Raw genomic sequence first — 18343 nt, 5'->3', positions numbered from 1 at the left:
AGCAAGCAGAGGTGCGTCATGGGGGCAGCAGTGCATTTGGGGAGGTGAGAAAAAACAAATAAAAACAAATCACCGGATGCCGTGTACAACGGTAACAAGACTAGGCATGCACGGGCCCGACGGGCAGGGCAGCGGGGCAGCAGGGGTGCCCGGGCTGTCCCCACCCTGGCCCCCACGCCGTGGGGCTCACGGCCACGCAGAACTGGGCTCCTGCTCGGGCTGGACCCCGCCGGGAGCCCACGGCCACCGCCTCTCCCCGCCGGCCCTGCCGCCCCCACTGTGCTCTGCTTCCCACACCCACAGCTCAGCACAGCTGGGACCCTCTGCCACCACAGCCCCCCAAGTGCTGCCCTCGCCTCGCCAGCAAACCAGCTCCTCAGTGGGCCCAGACCCGGCTGCTACAGCCACGGGCCTGCACTAGCCCCGGGACAGCCACTGCCAGCTCTGGGGACACGGGACGGGGACAGCAGTAACACGGTCAGATCCACTTCAAACTGCACTTCTACAAACACGGACTTACAGAAACTAAACACGGATTTATAGATATAAAAATCTATAGCAGCTGGATAGAAACACACCTGCCCACACACAGCCAACCAGAGACACGAGTCGCCCACACGTACGGACACACACAGGGGCACGTACAGGTACATACACATACAGGTACTCTGTACATCAGCAGGCAAAATTAGTCAAACACCTCAGTGGTCTGGAACTACTTCAGAGCAGATCTGGCACCACATGCTGAGAAAGCTCATTGCACCGTGTAGTGACCGGGGTCCCCAAGCACACGCACCCTCCTTAGCAAGGACAAACACACACCCACCATTGCCTCTCCTCAAGGTACGTCTACATTCTATCTTCATCCAGAGGTGTTCCCACACTCACCATGGCAGCTGCAGTCGCTGCTGCTTGGGCAGCTGCAGCTTGGTTAACCTGGTACTGGGCAGCCTTGATCTTGGCTTGCAGGTGTGCGGGAGGGTGGAAATATTTGCACTTTTCCCGGGAGCACCTCCCTTTGATGTAATCCATGCAGACGGTGACCGTGTTGTCGTTGGTGTCGATCATGGCGCTGTCGGCGGGGTGAGCGAACCGGCAGTCGTTCTCTCCCCTGTTGCAGTTCCCACGCTGGTACTCCCGACATACCTGTGACACCAGGAAAAGCCACTTACTTTTGGTGATGGGTGATGCGGGCGTGGCCCAGAGCAGAGACAACCTTTCTGAAAGCCTGCGAGAGCACCATGAGGAAGGGGTCCCACTGCAGTGGGATGGAGGGCTCAGGGAGCTGGCAGCAGAGACTGCTTCTCCAGAGCCACTTCTGATGTCAAGGAGCAAGAAACCCCGCCGTGATCAGAGCCAAGCACACAGCAGGAGTCACTGTGGCTCCCACTCAGCTGCCCGTGGGCTGTTTCTGTCTGCTGAAATGTGCCATGGCCACTCTCAAGCACCCCAAGGTACTCGGCCATGCCCCGCTGTGGCCTGGCTGTGCTTGATGTGCTCATTAAGGTGAGTGGATGGTGTGTGGCTGCCCCCAGAGAGCCCCACCAGGAGGGCATTCTGTGTCCATGTGGGCACCATGTGCCCCCACGGTCCAGGTGCCTGCCAGGAGACAGCAGCCCACAGCCCACGGTGGTGGCAGAGCCCCTGTGCCAGCCATCACCCTGAGCAGACATGGGAGGTGGGGAATGGCAATGGCCACAGCCAGAGCCTGCTCCTGCTGTGACACAGCAGCAGCCAGATGGAGCTGGAGGGCTCAGACACTGCAGCTGCTTGGTGACAGCCCTGCAGTGTCCCCATGGGCTCCAGCCAGCCCTGAGCCCACACAGATACCCCAGCACTGCAGACATGGACTGTGTCACCAGTGTGACAAACACTGTGCAAACCCTGTGTCTGACAGACTGACATGGGCTCCTGTCATGGTCAGTTCTCCCCAAATAGCCAACAAAACACACTTAGCATCCTAGTTTTCCAAAGGCCATAGGAAACAAAGGGACAAAAGCAACTGGGTCTGCATAAAAATCCTTTAGTAGATGGAATTTCGTGTTCAAGGTTGGTGCCTGTGAGCTTGGATCATCAGTATTTCCCCAAGGACCTTGGCTCTGATTCCTGCAACAACCCAGATTTGGTGGTGGTTTGGTTTGCCTTCACACCAGTCCTCTGGCTGCCGCTTAACCCTCGTGCCACTGCCAGTACCACTTGCCCATCCTCTGTGGTTATGAACTGACCCCCCTGCAGGACCAGGACCAGGTTGGGTGTGAAAATATTTGTCCAGGGTCATTCCTGCATGACACTGTTTATAGGTTTTTCCACGTGCTGACAGACTCCGGGTGTGTATTTGCACTGGAGCCACATGAGCCAGGCCCAGCCCCTCCCTGTTCCCTGCTCATCTCCTGTCCTCCTGCTCAGAGCTTGCAGAATCTGCAGCGTGCTGGAAACAGCTCAGGCAAATTCCTGGGGTGGAAAATAACCACTGGCCAGGTAATCCTGCAGCCAGATCCCTTCCCTGGTCCAGTCCTCTGCAGTGACACATGCCAGCCAGCACAACAGTCCTGATCACCCAGAGCTGACCAGCTCCAAGAACTTCTAAGTTGCTTCTTTCGGGCAAAACATGGCATAAAAGAACCAAGCAAGAAACAACAACTTGGCTGTGGTCATTCTTGACTTTGGAACACTTCTAAAATAAAATGATGGCATTCTAGCAGAAACAGCTGTTTTTGATAAAGTGGTAGGCAGTTCCTTTCTCTCTCATTTCCCTGTCCTTGTTGCTTCTTTTCTAGTTCACTGAAGAACCACACTTTGTTCAAGGCATTTCCTACAGGGGAGGAGTGTGAGGAAAGCTGTGGAAAAGCCTCAAGCCATGACATTTCCACCCCGAGGTGCAGATTCCTTACAGGAGTGGCACTGGACACCCAACACCTGCACGCTATCAGTATGAAATCCAGATGAAAGCAACCCCACTGCTAGTAGCAGTCACTGACCTCACTTTACCAAGACTCCCATTAATTCATCAGACACAGCACTGCCCGACAGTCTGCCTGCATCCCTGAAAACCCCAGGTGTGCCTGCTGAGAGCTGTCAGCCTGGGAACAGCCTGGCTCTGTATGCCAGAACGTGTGCTGACTTAATTCCTGCCAGTGTACATCACTCTTGAAAATAAATATTTAAAATTCTAAGCAGAACCAATCATACTCCAAGATTAGATGCTAACATCATTGTGGTTATTTTTCTCCAGGACAGTTCATTCCAAGGGAGAGTGAGTGGAGCCTTATAAAGCTCTGATCATGCCATAACAAATGGCAATGCCACAGCTGCAGCTCCCCAGAAGAGCAGGTAGTCACTGCTGGCTCCTCTGGGAGGTAATAACCAGATCTTGCAGAATCTTCAAAATCCATTCTGCATTTCTGTAGCCTATAAAGTACATTCAAATATTTTGCTGTTCATAAAAATGACATGCTTGTTTCAGTGTTTGGATACTAAATTTGGATACTCCAGATCAGATGGCCACTGTACTGGAAAGCATCTGCAAATTATGTACTCACCTACATGGTTCACTGTTTAAACTGAATTTGCAGAAGGGAAAAACAGTATTGTGACCCTGAGAGTGCTACTCTAGGATCTCCCTCTCATGCAGAGGAGTTTGGCTCAGCAGTGCATCACTTCTCTGAACAGCATTATCAAGAGAATGCAGCATCCAGAGGACCAAATCCTGCACACTGACGTCCCAGATGTCATCAGCTCCCTGTGCAAAGTGGTCACAGCCTGTGGCCAGCATCAGTGCTGCCCTGGAGGGACACACCAAGGAGTGCCCCTGCTTCCCTAGGTGCTTGGGGACAATGGGTACATCCTGCTTATGACCAGGATGCTTTAGAGCCCTCATGTCCCACCCTGACCAGCCCATGGGCACTGCAGGGCTGGAAGCACAATCAAACACAGCAGCTATCCTGGCAGCACAACCCAAAGGGTTCCCACCATAGGCATCCTCCCCTCCATACTCATTTCCAAATCCATTATGATTTATTTATGAATTTACCTAATTACATTTTGGTTTTAGTCCACCTCTGGCAGCTGTCCGTTATGAAACACAGTCCCCAAGGGAAAAACATCCTTGGGTGATTTCAACCAGCCCCCTGTGTGCCAGCTCAGAGCTAGGCATGGCTGCTTCCCCTGCAACCTGAGCGTGCTTTGGCGAACGCTTCCCTTGGGAAAAACATCTCTAAAAAGGGGAATGATGTGATCCCACAGGAGGGTGGCCTGTGGTGATGTGAGCTCTGAGAATAGTGACATTAGCAGTAGGAAATGCTGGCTGCCAGTTGACCCTCCACTGTTCCCAGCTCACCCCTTCTGAGCAGCAGCTCCTCAGCCAGGGATGCAGCTAAGGAAAAGGGATTCCTTTCCCTTGGAAGGAGAATTAATCCCTGTTAGTGCAGAGGCACAGGCAGAAAGAACAGAGTTACAAATACAGTAGGCTGCATAAAACAGAGATCCTTCTTGCTCCCGACAGCATGCTCCCTAAGCCCAGTGACCACTGGCAGAAGGGAGACCAGCAGCAGCTGTGCAGGAGACAGCAGCCTTGTGCCCTCACACCCCCATGTCCAGCACACACCAGGGTGACAGCAGGGCACCCTGGCTGCTCAGCCTCTCCCATCCCTGCCTTTTTACCACCAGACCCAGCCAGGGCTGCCAAGCACCTGCTCTCAGGCTGTGCCCATGGGCTGTGCTCCATGCTCTCAGGCTGTGCTCCATGCTCTCAGGCTGTGCCCATGGGCTGTGATCCATGCTCTCAGGCTGTGCTCCATGCTCTCAGGCTGTGCTCTTGGGCTGTGCTCCATGTTCTCAGGCTGTGCTCCATGCTCTCAGGCTGCGCTCTCGGGCTGTGCTCCATGCTCTCAGGCTGTGCTCCATGCTCTCAGGCTGTGCCTACAGGCTGTGCCCCAAGCTCACAGCAGCTGGCAGCATGTCCCTGGCTCTCTGCCCATGCTGTCACAGCACTGATAAGGGGCTGAAAACACTGTCGGGTCTTTCAGATAAGAAAAATTGGGAGCAAGGAAGAGCAGCAGCTCGAGAGCAGGACACTTGTCAGGGCTGTAGGGAGGGTGATAAGCTGGGTGGGGGAGGCCAGGGGAGCGTGGGCACCACCTGCCCAGAGACAGAGAGGCTGAGCCATCTGCACCTCTCCCAGTGCTCAGTGGCTGTGTCCCCACCATGTTAACACCTTCTGGGCACATGCTGACAGCTTTGTGGCACTCCTGCTGCTGCCATGGCCATTTCTAAATATTCCCATTTCTTTCTGCGAGGGAGGGTCAGGAGCAGAGTGGCAGCCTGAACTTACTGTACAGTCACTCAGTCCCTCCTTGTTCTTGTGTCACAAAGATACAGCATTACCAGCCCAAGTGAGACCTGCATTATTTACCCTCACAAGGAAACTATTTCCTATCTAGAAGACATAATAAATGGTAGCACTTGTGAAGGTAAGTCCACGACCCAGCTCCTACCTCCAGCCTGTCTGTCCTCATCAGCTTCTGGGCAGCGGCGGCAGCGGCGGCAGGAACGGGCACGCCAGGGTTTCCTGTCACCAGCATGGGGGCCGTGGGCAGGATCTCTGCAGGGACCAGGCCTGGGGACACGGGCCCCAGGTAGGGGTTGAAGGCGGCTGATGCGTTGGTGGCTAGGCTCGGTGCGACGGAGAACATGGGCTGCAATTGGAGACAGGCAAAGAGACACTGAGCATTGTGCTTGCCCTGTTGTCACCCACACAGCTCTTTGGCCATCCCCTGGAGCTGAACGAGGTGAGCTCCTGCTGCTAACTGGAAGGGAGCATTTGTTGTGTTCGTGGGTGGCAGGAACAGCTGTGCAGTTGTTGTAGGTGAGCAAGAGCACAGGACAGGTATCCCCAGCAGCCTCTGCTGGTTCTCTTCCTCCAGCTCCCCTGCACACTCACAGCATGTGGCAGCTCCTGGAGCAAACTCCCAACAATGCCATCACGAATGACAGATGCTCTGTGGGGTCACAGAGAGTCTGGGGCTACCAGGAGGACATGGCCACAGCAGGTACAACGCTAGCTCTTGGGGAAAAGGCATCTGAGAGCCCTGACAAAGCAGCAACCACACTCAACTACAGGCACAAACAAAGCTTTTCTGACCCTGGGGCAGCTAGAGCTGGCTCAGGAACTCCTGGGGTTTCACACAGCCAAAATCCTTCCATTTTACAGAATTCAACAGGCTGGCCATGCAGGTATTCAGACACTCACTGCATCAGGGATATGCTTTAGTTAGGCTAAAACATTACACCAGTGGAAGAAAGAGCACATGCAAATATGATTTTCTTTTGTTTGCTTGCATGTTTTCAAAAAAGAGTCAAGTGCCCTTGTGGGTGTGAAGATAATTGGGTGTAGAGCCCAAATAATGCTGTGAAAACCCAACACAGAGCTGCTACACTGCAACAAGGATTAAATAACTCTCCTGCCCCCAAGTGCAGTGTAACTGCCAAATAAAATTCAGCCAGGAGTGTTTGTCTTTCACTATCTAAATAAAGCAGTTACTCAAGTCATTTAGGTTTTCTCCCCAACTAATTTTTAGAGGGAAAAACAACTACAGAGTGAACACAACTCTTTCTCTGTTTCATATCAATTTAAGGCAGACACCAGAGAACACCACATGTTTCTGTATGCCTGAGGAAATGACCGAATTGTTTGGAAGCGAGAGACATTGGATATAATGAACAAAAACGTGCAGGGATTACTGGAGAAAACAGAATGAGAGTTGTGTAAATGGGTATAATTTCTGTAATGCTTATGATTCTTCGTTCATGTCAATGAAAAACAACCTGGCAAATATTACAGGAAATTAAATATTACTCTTAAACACACTAATAAATAACTGTACTTTTCATTAGTGGGTTATCAGCTATATAATAATGAACTTTAAAATAGAACCAGTCTGTTACTGTGTAACTTAAGAGATGTTGATGTTTGATTTTAACCCAATACACTCAAACAGACACCTGTGTGTTTGCTGCATGGCAAATAAGACTACTCCATTTATTTTCTACTGAGCTTATTCTACAGAAATATAAATATCCTGCAGCCTTTTGACCACTGCAGGATAACAGTATGTTATCAGAGCCAGCTGGCATTGCTCTGAAGCTCACAGGTACATTGGGATGTGCTGCACAGGTCTCGGGGGGCCACCCTGCTGTCCTACAGCCCCATCAGCTCATGGCCACTGCTGGGCCAGGGCACAGAGCCACCCCAGCTCTCGGCTGCCACACAGGCTAATACTCACTGATGCACTAGCCATTGTCAAGCTAAACCTAACTCTCCCTAAACCAAAGCAGAATTCCAGCAAGCAGTTCTCTGGGAAAGTTCCCTTGAGTGAAGGGAAAACACCCAGTGGGCATCTTCCCAAACCCAGGAGTTTCCTAGAGCACGTGATACTGAAAAGGAAACTAAAATCTCATGCAGATCACTCGCTGTCCAAACTTTGAGAATTTGATTGCAGAATATGAGCTAACCCAAGGTTACTGAAGTAAATTTAAAAAATTACTCCAGGCATGGCAGAATGAATCAACACAAAGACACACAAAGGGACATTTCAGTGCAGCTGATTCCTGTCCCATTCCCGAGCTCTGTGGGATTTCCCTGGTGTGGAAGGCCTGCCCTCAGCTCCAGCTGCTGAGGGAACCCTGCAGTGCACGTACCACAGGCTGCAGCGGGGCTCCGGGCATCATGGCATTGGCCAGCTGCATCTGCTGGGCCAGCATGGCCATGTTCTTCTGCTGGATCAGGTTATTGCGGCCATTGATCTCCAGCTGCGTTTTTAAGTGTGGTGGTGGGTGAAGATATTTGCAGTTTTCCCTTGAACATCGACCCTGAAGAAGAGAATGGGCACAGCAGGATTAGAAGCTGCATCTTTGTTCTTTATGCCACAGGATAAAGAAAACACAAGCAGACTGCAGACACATTTACCAGATACCTGGAAAATGAGACCTTACCTGAGCACAGTGTAGAAGTCAGAGCCAATTACTGCTAAATGGGTAACATGGAACTACAACATGTATTGCTGGAATCAGAGGAGCAGTTGAACAACCTGATTCTGAAATCCAGATTAAACTCAATGTCCTCATCTCAGTGCTGAGCTTTAGGCTGATCCACAACTCTCTGGATAAGATCCAAAGCCTAGCAGTACGTGTTGTACACCCCAACCACTTAATGTACTTCATACACCCAAATGCTTTAAACCCATAAAAAATCATTCCTGTGATCTAATGCAATGTCCTCTGGCTCCCAGGAAACAAGGAGCCTCACTCATTCCCCACTGAGACCAGCATTTCTCTCCACCTAGAAGATGGCTTTTAAGGAAAGGTATTTACTCAGAGTTAAAGACTACCAGAACATACCACAGCCCCAGGTAAATTGTGCTTATGCTTCGCTATCACCAGCTACTATCAAAACACTTACATCCTCCTTGTTTGCATTTATCTGTAGACCCCAGGGCACCTTTAACCTTCAATCTTTTTTAATTTATAGATCTAAGTGAATTTCCCAGAAGAAATGCAGACTTGTCTGTCTGGGAGCAGGGTTTCTTGTCTCACTTTTACTCCATGGACCTTTACAAATGGTTCACAGAGCACCCAGGAGCTGGAAGACACAGGCTGGAAACCACTACCCCAGATCTCACCAGAACACAGGCAGCATTCATCCCCTGACCCTGCAGCCAGCAGCTCCTCATTACCCTGTCACTGGATCCCGCTAACTGCAGTCCACAGGGCAGATTCTCATCTCTCTGAACCTTTTCTGAACTCTCTTCCAATCACTACAAAGGAATATTATAAGTGAGTAAATTCAGAGGCAGTAGTGGATGCTGCAGTGTCCTGATGGGCCACATCAGCACACCGGGGCATTATCCAATCCTCCTGGACCAAAACTCAGGATAAATGCTCCCGAGGCTCCCCAGCACACTGGGGATTATCCAATCCTCCTGGACCAAAACTCAGGATAAATGCTCCCGAGGCTCCCCAGCACACTGGGGATTATCCAATCCTCCTGGACCAAAACTCAGGATAAATGCTCCCGAGGCTCCCCAGCACACTGGGGATTATCCAATCCTGATGGACTCAAACTCAGGATAAATGCTCCCGAGGCTCCCCAGCACACTGGGGATTATCCAATCCTGATGGACTCAAACTCAGGATAAATGCTCCCGAGGTTCCCCAGCACACCCCTGAGCAGAGGCCCTCGAGGCCAGGGCGTCCCTTGGTGTCCCAGCCACTCTCCTGTGGTGCTTTGCCCAGCTCTGGGCTCAGCAGTGCCAGGCAGTGCCCACTGAGCTGTGCCAGCCCCTCTGACGGCTTGGACAGCATCGTGGCTGCTGATGTTTGAGCTGCCACACAAACTCTTCACTTTTACTTGAAGCATGGCAGCAAGCACACATTTGCTTTGCTCTCCTTGCAGCAGTAAATATTTTAACCTCATGCTGCCTCTCCATTTCTTTTTTTTTTTGTGTTTAATACATAGATTTATTTCCTACTCTGTATAGTTCACTTTGATTGTCAAAAATGAAGAAATGCCATGCAGTCCGGATGTGAGCAGGATGTGCCTGACCTTGCTGTGCTCAGCCTCCTGTGACACCTCATCGGGCGCAGCACAGGGCTCAGCATGGTCTGGTGATCAGGAGCTGGACTGGGAGGAAATTTCACCTCATCTTCAGGGGAGCAGGAGCATGTACCTGTCCCCAGGCACCTTCCCACAGGGCAGAAGCATCCCCAGCTACACATCATGGCTTTACTCCCCACAAAGCACAGGGCACTTTGTGTGAATGCTTACAGAGCTGTGGAAAGCATGGCAAAGTCAGACAGAAGAAAATGACCAATCACACCTTGGGAAAATCACTCCCAAAACTCTACATTCTGAAAAGACAGGGTACCTCTAGTAGACTTGGATCCTCTGACCGGTGTGTTGGATCGTGACAGTATACCTGGGTTTTCCTGTCCTGCACACAGGTGAACAGGAGTGGGCCCATTTGTGTGTGGTCACCATCAGGCTCTTCCCCACAACACCATTTTTCTGGGAAGCAAAGCACACCCTGCTTTTAGCACCCCACACCAAAACGCGTATGCCTGATTGCATATTTAATAACAGAAGAGCTTTCTTGGGATTCTCTTTGAAGAAGACTTTGGGGCTCTCTTGAGACTGCAAGCTCCTTAACTCGCTGAGTGTGATTCTGTAATTTTAAGCAGCTCTTCATGGTCAGACCTACAACCCTCTAACATTTAACAGGCTACCTCCTCAAGACAAAAGAAAAATCTTGTGGCCAACAGTGAGTGCTGCACATCCCACCTGCCCCATGTGAACACCCATCACTCCATCACTACTGAACAATTATTAATGCCTGACATAATTTTCAGTCACTTAAACACTTCAGGATGTTCTGAGGGTGCTGTGGTACCGACTGGCTGCTGCTGGAGCTCTGCTGGCATTTCCTCAGCCAGGGGCTCTGCCTGGGGCTGGTTCCCCTGTGCTGAGGATGCCAAAGCTGCAGAACCAGCAGCCATGACTCAACAGTGCAGCTGGAACACACGGAACACTTGTGACCCAAAACAAACACACGAACACCTCCCTCTGTCAGGGAGTACAAATTCCTCCTGAACCTGAGCAGGAGGATGGCTGCTACATACCATCAGCTATTGCCTGTAAATGGTCAAACTATTTATCCTGATGCCCATGTGTTTTACAGGAAAACATTTAACTCCATGTAAGCTATGGTTTCCTTTTTAAAAATAAACTGTTTGCAGGCGCTTTGTGTTGAGGCTGCCTGCCACATTCAGGGAAACCTTTTCAATAGCATTCAGGGAAACCTTTTCAATGTACATCAGGGCCTGCCTCAGCCTGCAGCCCCGTGAGTCAGTGACTTGCACCTCTGGCCAGAGGCAGGGCTGCATTCAGAGCCTGTTTGGAGGGGTCACAGCCCCCCAGCCCTGCCACTGCCCAATGCTGGGGGACCACAGGTGCCTCTCCCCAGAGCTGCTCCCTCACCATAACCAGGTGCTGTTCCAGGGCCAAACCAGAGCTGGGGTCGGTGCCTGCCTGCCATGGGGGAACACTCCCAAACAAGCAGAATGCCAGCTGGGAGAAAACACACATCTCCAGGGCACCAAGTGAGGCTGTCCCCTCTGCGAAGCCCCCTCAGCTCTCCCCAGGGCTGCTGCTGTGGCACAGGGATCCTGATGGCAGCACTCTGCAGACACTTTTTTAAGTGAACCATTTCATGTGAGAACACACCAAAGTGACCACTTAATGACGTCTTTGTGTGTGATTCTTGTACATAAAAGCCTCAACCCCTCTAATGGATCATTTGGCTTGCACAGCTAATAGCACTCCTACGGGAGCTGTCCTACTGCCATGAAATACAACAGGGTTTAAAAAAAGAAAGAAAAAAGCAAGCAGAGCAAGCAGACTGCCAGCATGAAACAGAAGGAAAGACACCAGCTCAGCAGCAAAACCCTCCCTGCTGCTCCTGCTGTCTTTGGGTCCCTCCTCCTCCTCAGCCCCAAGGAAGCACAGAATGATCCCCAGTGCCACAACAGTGGCATGAGGATGGGGACAGGGATGCAGGTGGGGACATTCACACCTGTGCCACTTTTCTTTGCATCCACAGTGATGTCAGCTGAGCACATGGCCACCCCTAGCCACTCTGGCCCTGGGTAAGGTGGCTGCTGGGATACCCCCAAATGACCCCAATTCTCATTTCATAACAGCATTATATGTTATGTATCAACCACATATAGATGTACAAGTACTTACATAAATTCTTTAACTTAAAAATTTTTATTTGTATTTATGTATTTAAAATTCATATGTTTTTTAATTGTGGTTGATCTTGGTATTACTACAGATATTTGCATATCCCCATGTTTGTACAGACACAGCATAAGTATCCATACATCAGAATTTATATTGACATTCCCAGGACACCCAGACTCTGCAGCCTGAGACTGAGCAACACTTCACCCCTCCCAAGCACCCCTCCACCTGCCCCCAGCCAGAGCTACACCCCAGGACACGAGGGAATTACGTTTTTCCAGGTGGGTACAGAAAGAGCAGCCTCCCCCATCCCGAGGGGCTATGTCCCCCCAAGGGGTGGCACGTGGGCCACAGCACCATTGGGAACCACAGCGACAGCTCTAGATGCTCCTTGAACTTCCAGTGCTGCCAAATCCTTCTAGAGCAATCTCTGGTTATCCATATGATCCTCACTCAGGCGTGGAATAGCTCGCAATTTAAGAGGAGAATGAATGACTTTGTGTCCAGAACAAGTAAAACACACGGGAGATTTAATCTGTTTATCAGTGCAGATTCCCCTGGTGCCCAGCACAAGTGGCCAGAACAGTGGGATGCAGAGCAGGTACCAGGGCTGCTGTGCTCCACACTCCTGCTCACAGCTGTAATCCTTGACAGTGACCACAGGCATGACACAAAGCACTACAAAGAGCCTTCACAAGAAATCTGTCCTGGAACAGAGCAGATAAGCAGCAGGAGAGAGGCACCATCCCTGTGCTGATCCTTCTGCACAGAGCTCGGGTCTGAGCCCATCACAGGCACCCCCTGCACAGGGACCCCAGCCTGGCACCCCTGACAGCTGCCTTTAGCTCCCAGAGATACCCACAGCCAGAGTGTACCCAGCCTGCCATCCCCCTGCCCCATCAGACAGGACATGTAGCCCTTCTGACAGGACCCACATCCCCCTCCTGCAGCTGGATGTGACCAGGGACAGAGCCTCCCCTCCCAGATGTGCACAAGGGCCATGGGGACACAAACTCCAAAGGTACAAGAGGGGCAAGAGAAGCAAACTCTTAGCTATAATGCACTATTACTCCTCAGTACTCACAGTGGAGGTGTTTAACTTCTGAGGCTCTCCCTCGGATGCCTGGCAGGGCTGTGCTTGGGCAGATGGCACAGTGAGCTCTGGGAGGCTCTGTCCCATGGCACAGTGAGCTCTGGGGGGCTCAGAGCCATGGCACAGTGAGCTCTGGGGGGCTCAGAGCCATGGCACAGTGAGCTCTGGGAGGCTCTGTCCCATGGCACAGTGAGCTCTGGGGGGCTCAGAGCCATGGCACAGTGAGCTCTGGGGGGCTCTGTCCCATGGCACAGTGAGCTCTGGGGGGCTCTGTCCCATGGCACAGTGAGCTCTGGGGGGCTCAGAGCCATGGCACAGTGAGCTCTGGGGGGGCTCAGAGCCATGGCACAGTGAGCTCTGGGGGGCTCTGTCCCATGGCACAGTGAGCTCTGGGGGGGCTCTGTCCCATGGCACAGTGAGCTCTGGGGGGCTCTGTCCCATGGCACAGTGAGCTCTGGGGGGCTCTGTCCCATGGCACAGTGAGCTCTGGGAGGCTCTGTCCCATGGCACAGTGAGCTCTGGGGGGCTCAGAGCCATGGCACAGTGAGCTCTGGGGGGCTCTGTCCCATGGCACAGTGAGCTCTGGGGGGCTCAGAGCCATGGCACAGTGAGCTCTGGGGGGCTCAGAGCCATGGCACACCTTGGCTGTGCAGGGCTGGCCCAGGTGACACGAGGACAGCACTGAAGGCTCCTGTGCAGACGGCAGCGCTAACACAAAAATTAACATCTCATCAATAAATGGCTCTCTGCTGCCCAACAGTACACCAGCTCCTCCGACAGCCTGAAGGTCAATGGCTGTCAGATTTTATGTCTAGATTTTTATGGGAGAGAGGCTGCTGTAAAAGCATTGCCGAGAACTGCAGCCCCACACCCCAGACACTGGAAATCACTGCTGGAATCCTATGCTGAAATGCCAACACATCCACGTGCTTGGGGTTTTTTATTGACAGAGTTTATATAAAAATCATACCTTTACTTATTGTTATCCTTTTAGTTGTATTTTTCCCTTGTTTTAAGCAAGTACAGCATCTTGATGTGCTGTTTTAAATACAATTTATATATTATTAGAATACATTTGTCAAACAAATATATTATTGACTGAAAAATAATTAATTCCCCAACATTAGTGGGGAAAGTAATTACTATAATATTATTTTACTGAAGTGAAGTTGAACAATAAATTCTCACTGAAATTTTGGAAGTTTATTAAACTTCATTTCAAAATAGGATTTGAGTTTACAGCTGAGCACAGGTGAAACAAAGCGCACTGAGAGGAAAAGCTCTAAATGGGAAATTTCATAGCATTACAGAATCATAGACTTGTTAGAGTTGAAAGTGACCTTAAAGATCACCCAGTTCCAACCCTCCTACCATGGGCAGGACACCTTCCACTGTCCCAGGTTGCTCTAAGCCCTGTCCTACCTGGCCTTGAACACTTCCAGGGATCCAGGGGCAGCCACAGCTTCTCTGCCAACCTGTGCCAGGGCCTCACCAGACCCACCATCCGCACAGAGAACAATTTCTGCTGAAAGAAGACATTTGCCTGGACCTATCCTTATAGATAAATAAAACCTTTCCCTGAAACCAAGGTCAGCCACTCAACTGGGAACTGGTCTGAGGATCAGTACCAAAGCCTGATTTCAAATTAATCCCCTGAGCTCTGCTCTAAGATGCCACTTAGACTGTGAAAGCAGACAGTGACCCCTCCCCAGGTGGACAGGTACCTGTGCACAGCCACAGAGCAGCTTCATGGCACTGTGGGAAGCAGTGGCTGTTTGCACCTGGAAAAGCCAGCAGCTGCTTTCTCAGCATGAGGATTTTTCCCCAGAGTGTACCAAGGATCACAAGTTCAAATCAGCAGCACAAGAAGTGATCTTGACTCTCTTTCAGCAATGCCACACAGAAATCTGCTGCCACGTGTGGCTCTGTAAGGGCTGCCTGGCACCTGACAAAACAAACCCAGCATGTTCCTCTGCTGGAAAACCCACGGGCTGCAGGGCATCCTGTGAAATCCCTGAAAGGAGCATGGAGTTTTTCAGGAATGCAAACAGCTCCAGGTCCCTGACGTTATGCGTGCAAGAGACATTTTATAACACAACAAATGCCTAAGATGGAAACATACTGTTTGATCCCATCCAAGCATTTCTACTTAATCACCACACACCTCTAGTACTGCCAAGATAACCAAAGGTGCCTATGGAGGTGATGGGGAGAGCAGTCAGGACTGGGACAGAGGTGCTTGGGCATTACAGAACCCCCAGCCTTTGAGAGCAGCAGGGAGACCTGTGTGGGTGCCATACCCACAGACAGGCTGCCTTTGGCTGTGACACCAGGTTCTGCCTCTGGCAACCAAAAACTGGCTTCTGGCTTTTCTGTACAGTTTGCTCACATGATCAACAAATGAAGGCCATTCAGACCATTCAGCAGTAAAACAAGAGAGGCCAATACAGCACACTTGGCACCCAGGGCAAGCTGCAGGAGCAGCAGGGTGCACATCACCCTCATGGCACTGGAGCTCCAAAGCAGTTTAGTCTGTTCTTTCTGCACCACAAATCACTAAACCTGGGGATCCGTTCCACAGGGGGCTGAGGCACCACTAACATCTGTCACAGCAGGTAACAGGGGGACATGGAGCCCCTTAGAGCAGCATGGGGTGAGCCACAGGTTAGACACTGAAGGGCCATGGCTGTCACCAGCACAGTGCCACTGACTGCAGGTGTGTGGGGAACCAGCCAGGGCTGCCCTGCCTTGCAAACCCAAACACAGAAGTTCATGCAAGAATGGAAGGAAAACCACTCAGAGCTTGTAGTAACAGGACACATTAGGCCAGTGGATGCCTCTTCCTGCCAGAATCCCACCAAGACTGAAAGAACAAACCCACAAATGTACTTGAGTAAGGCAGAAAGCACTACCACAATCCAAGAGGAATTTTAGGAACTAAATAAAGTTGAAGAATTTCTTCAAAAAAAACCAAACCAAACCAAACCAAACCAAACCAACCAACCAACCAAACAAACAAAAAAACAAAAAAAAACCCACAACAAAAATGGGGAATCTTTAATAGCTTTTAAGAAAAAAATTTCACCTGTTTTCCACAAGAGGGAACTTTTGACAAGACAGCGATTTCCTACAAAACACCCCTTTGAAATCAGTCAGTGTACCTTCCCAGAACCAGTGATCAGCAACTCAGGAGGAATTAATGAACCCATCCACATTCACCTATGAGGGCCACACACGAGCCCAGATCAGCACAGCCTTGGCACTGCTGTGCCCACCCCAGGGCACTGCCACATTCCCCCTGCCAAGGGCATTGCCATGTCCCCCCCAGGGCACCACCACAGCCCCCTGAGACACTGCCAAGTTCCCCCTCAAAGGGCACTGCTGTGTGCCCCTGGCCCCACATCCCACCCCAGGGCACCCTCCTATCTCACACCTTTCCCCTCTCCTTTGGCTAGCAATTAAGTATCCCTGGGCGCTTTGAATTTTTTTTTTTTTTTAAGCTCATACTGTCTGGTTTGAAGGGAAAATCAAAGAACAATCATTAAAAGATGAAGATTAGGTTGACAGAAAACTAGACTTGCATCTTTCCTTAAATGTGCAAGACAGATCGAACACAGCTCTTTTAACTCTACCACATCGTATTTATCATGTAAGTCCAACTGTTAGCTTTGGCCTTTGCTTCTGCACGTGTCACCACCATTAAACCCAATGAGCCTAATGGGTATGGCGCCCTGGAATTTGGTGATTGACAGAATTCAACACGTGCAAGGCAAAACAATTCAAAGTAACACTTTTTGTAGTGATAAAGTGCCATAAAAAAGTAAAACAAAGGAGAGCTGCTCTTTCCCTGGCGTAGCCAGCCCTGCTGCAGCCTGGGGTCAGGAGCAGTTTAATTCTACCTATGAGAAACTATTTTTCATGCTGTGACATTTATGTGTCAGTTTTCACACCCATCTCTGCCAGGCACTACTCGTTTCTTAGGAGCTCTGTCCCTATTTGCTTTCAGATAAAGTTTCCCTCCCCACTTGTTGAAATTCCGTGCAATTAACTGTACCTGGGCACAAGCAGCACCCGAGCTGGCAGCAGCTCCAGCAGGACCTGCGGGTGTTGCTGGGGAGCCGAGGAGCTGGCACGGGGATGTGCCCTGCTCCGTGACACAGCGGCTCTGCCTGGCAGCCAGCAGCCCCTCTGGGGCACAAACACCTCCCAGGCCCCCCGGCACCAGCCCACCCTGCCAGCACCAAGGGAAGTGCCTCAGGCTGCTCTGAATGCTCAGCATGGCTGAATAAACCCTCGGTGGCAGCACAAGGCAAGGCCCTGAGTCAGCTCCGCATGGGCACCCCTAACACACAAAAATAGCTTGTTTATTCCTGCAGAGGTATTATTTTTACACCAGCAGCACCGGGTCCCCGTGGCTGTTTGCTGCTATTGGTCCCAGTGAAGGCACATGGTGGGGGCCAGGTGCATGAGCCTGCAGGGTGCTGCACTGGGGACATCCCTACCCCCCTGAGCACCTGCCTCGGTGCAGGGGGCTCAGAGCAGGGCTGGGAGAGGTCCTTGAACTCAGGGGGTCCACGGGAGACACCTTCAGGCACTGCCCACCCTGCCAGCCGTGCCCAGCGGCCAGGGAGAGCCACCACACACCTCCCCACAGCATCAGCCGATGTGTCCAGGCTGCCCCTGGAGATCCAGAGGGAAAACCCCCTCCCGAGCAGCTCCTTCGATTTCCCACCACCTGAAGGAAAGCCCTGCTAAATCAAAGTGTGCCTGTGGTTTCCAACGAGGCAGGAACAATTCCTCTGTACACATGAACACATCAGTCAGCGATAGCTCAGGACTGTACCCATGCCAGGTGGGCTCACATCACGAACCAAAGGGCAGCTCTCCCTCCACAGACCAAACAGGGCCCACAGTGCACTCCTGCAGCATCCAGGCAACTTCTCCTGGGGTTCATAGCTCTTTATAAATCCTGGTTTCAGCGAAAATAAACCAAACAGAGTGAACGTGAACATCCCTGAGGGCCGCAAAGAGCAAATTGAGAGGTGTGTGGGAAGAGGACAGAGCAGGACAGCAGCACAGCAAGCTGTTGGCAAGTAAATATTGCCCAACACGGCAGCAGGATTGGGGAAAAACTGACAGAGTGCAATAACAGGAAGCTTAGTCACTTCTGGACAAAAAAAGTGAGCACGCGAGCGGGGCGGAGGGGAGAGGGGCGGCTGGAACACCGGGATGGGATGGGATGGGATAATGGGATGGGATAATGGGATACCCTGCCCTGGGTGCCCTGCTGCACCAAACCCTGCACAAACACTGCAGGCTCCTGCACAGGCTCCCCCAGTTGAGCTGTGACCCCATTAACTCACATGCCCAGCTCCTCCTCCACCTCAGCACAGAGAACACCCCAAGTGCTCAGCTTGGACAAGAAAACACCAGGAGCAGCCCCCTGGAGAACA

General features: G+C 51.4%; 1 protein-coding gene across 14 annotated transcripts in view; it reads right to left on the bottom strand.

Moving 5' to 3' along the window:
- MBNL1 (muscleblind like splicing regulator 1) overlaps positions 1–18343 on the bottom strand; it is a 65801-nt gene that overhangs the window by 14315 nt on the left and 33143 nt on the right. For 13 of the 14 annotated variants that reach the window (XR_009933479.1, XR_009933480.1, XM_062499515.1 and 10 more), the window contains 3 exons: positions 7696–7866; positions 5493–5693; positions 889–1146 (listed from right to left, as the gene is read on the bottom strand). Coding sequence is in view for 12 of the 14 variants with exons in the window: in XM_062499515.1 (XP_062355499.1) it covers positions 889–1146; positions 5493–5693; positions 7696–7866 (630 nt within the window). In the remaining 2 variants the exon portion in view is untranslated. Of the gene's footprint in view, positions 1–888; positions 1147–5492; positions 5694–7695; positions 7867–7989; positions 8188–18343 lie in introns of those variants that run through there. The other variant, XM_062499519.1, reaches the window with a different exon arrangement.

Source organism: Cinclus cinclus, chromosome 10, assembly GCF_963662255.1.
Source record: "Cinclus cinclus chromosome 10, bCinCin1.1, whole genome shotgun sequence".
In the NCBI taxonomy this organism is placed as follows: Eukaryota; Metazoa; Chordata; class Aves; order Passeriformes; family Cinclidae; genus Cinclus; species Cinclus cinclus.
This window is presented reverse-complemented; position numbering and strand designations above follow the sequence as displayed.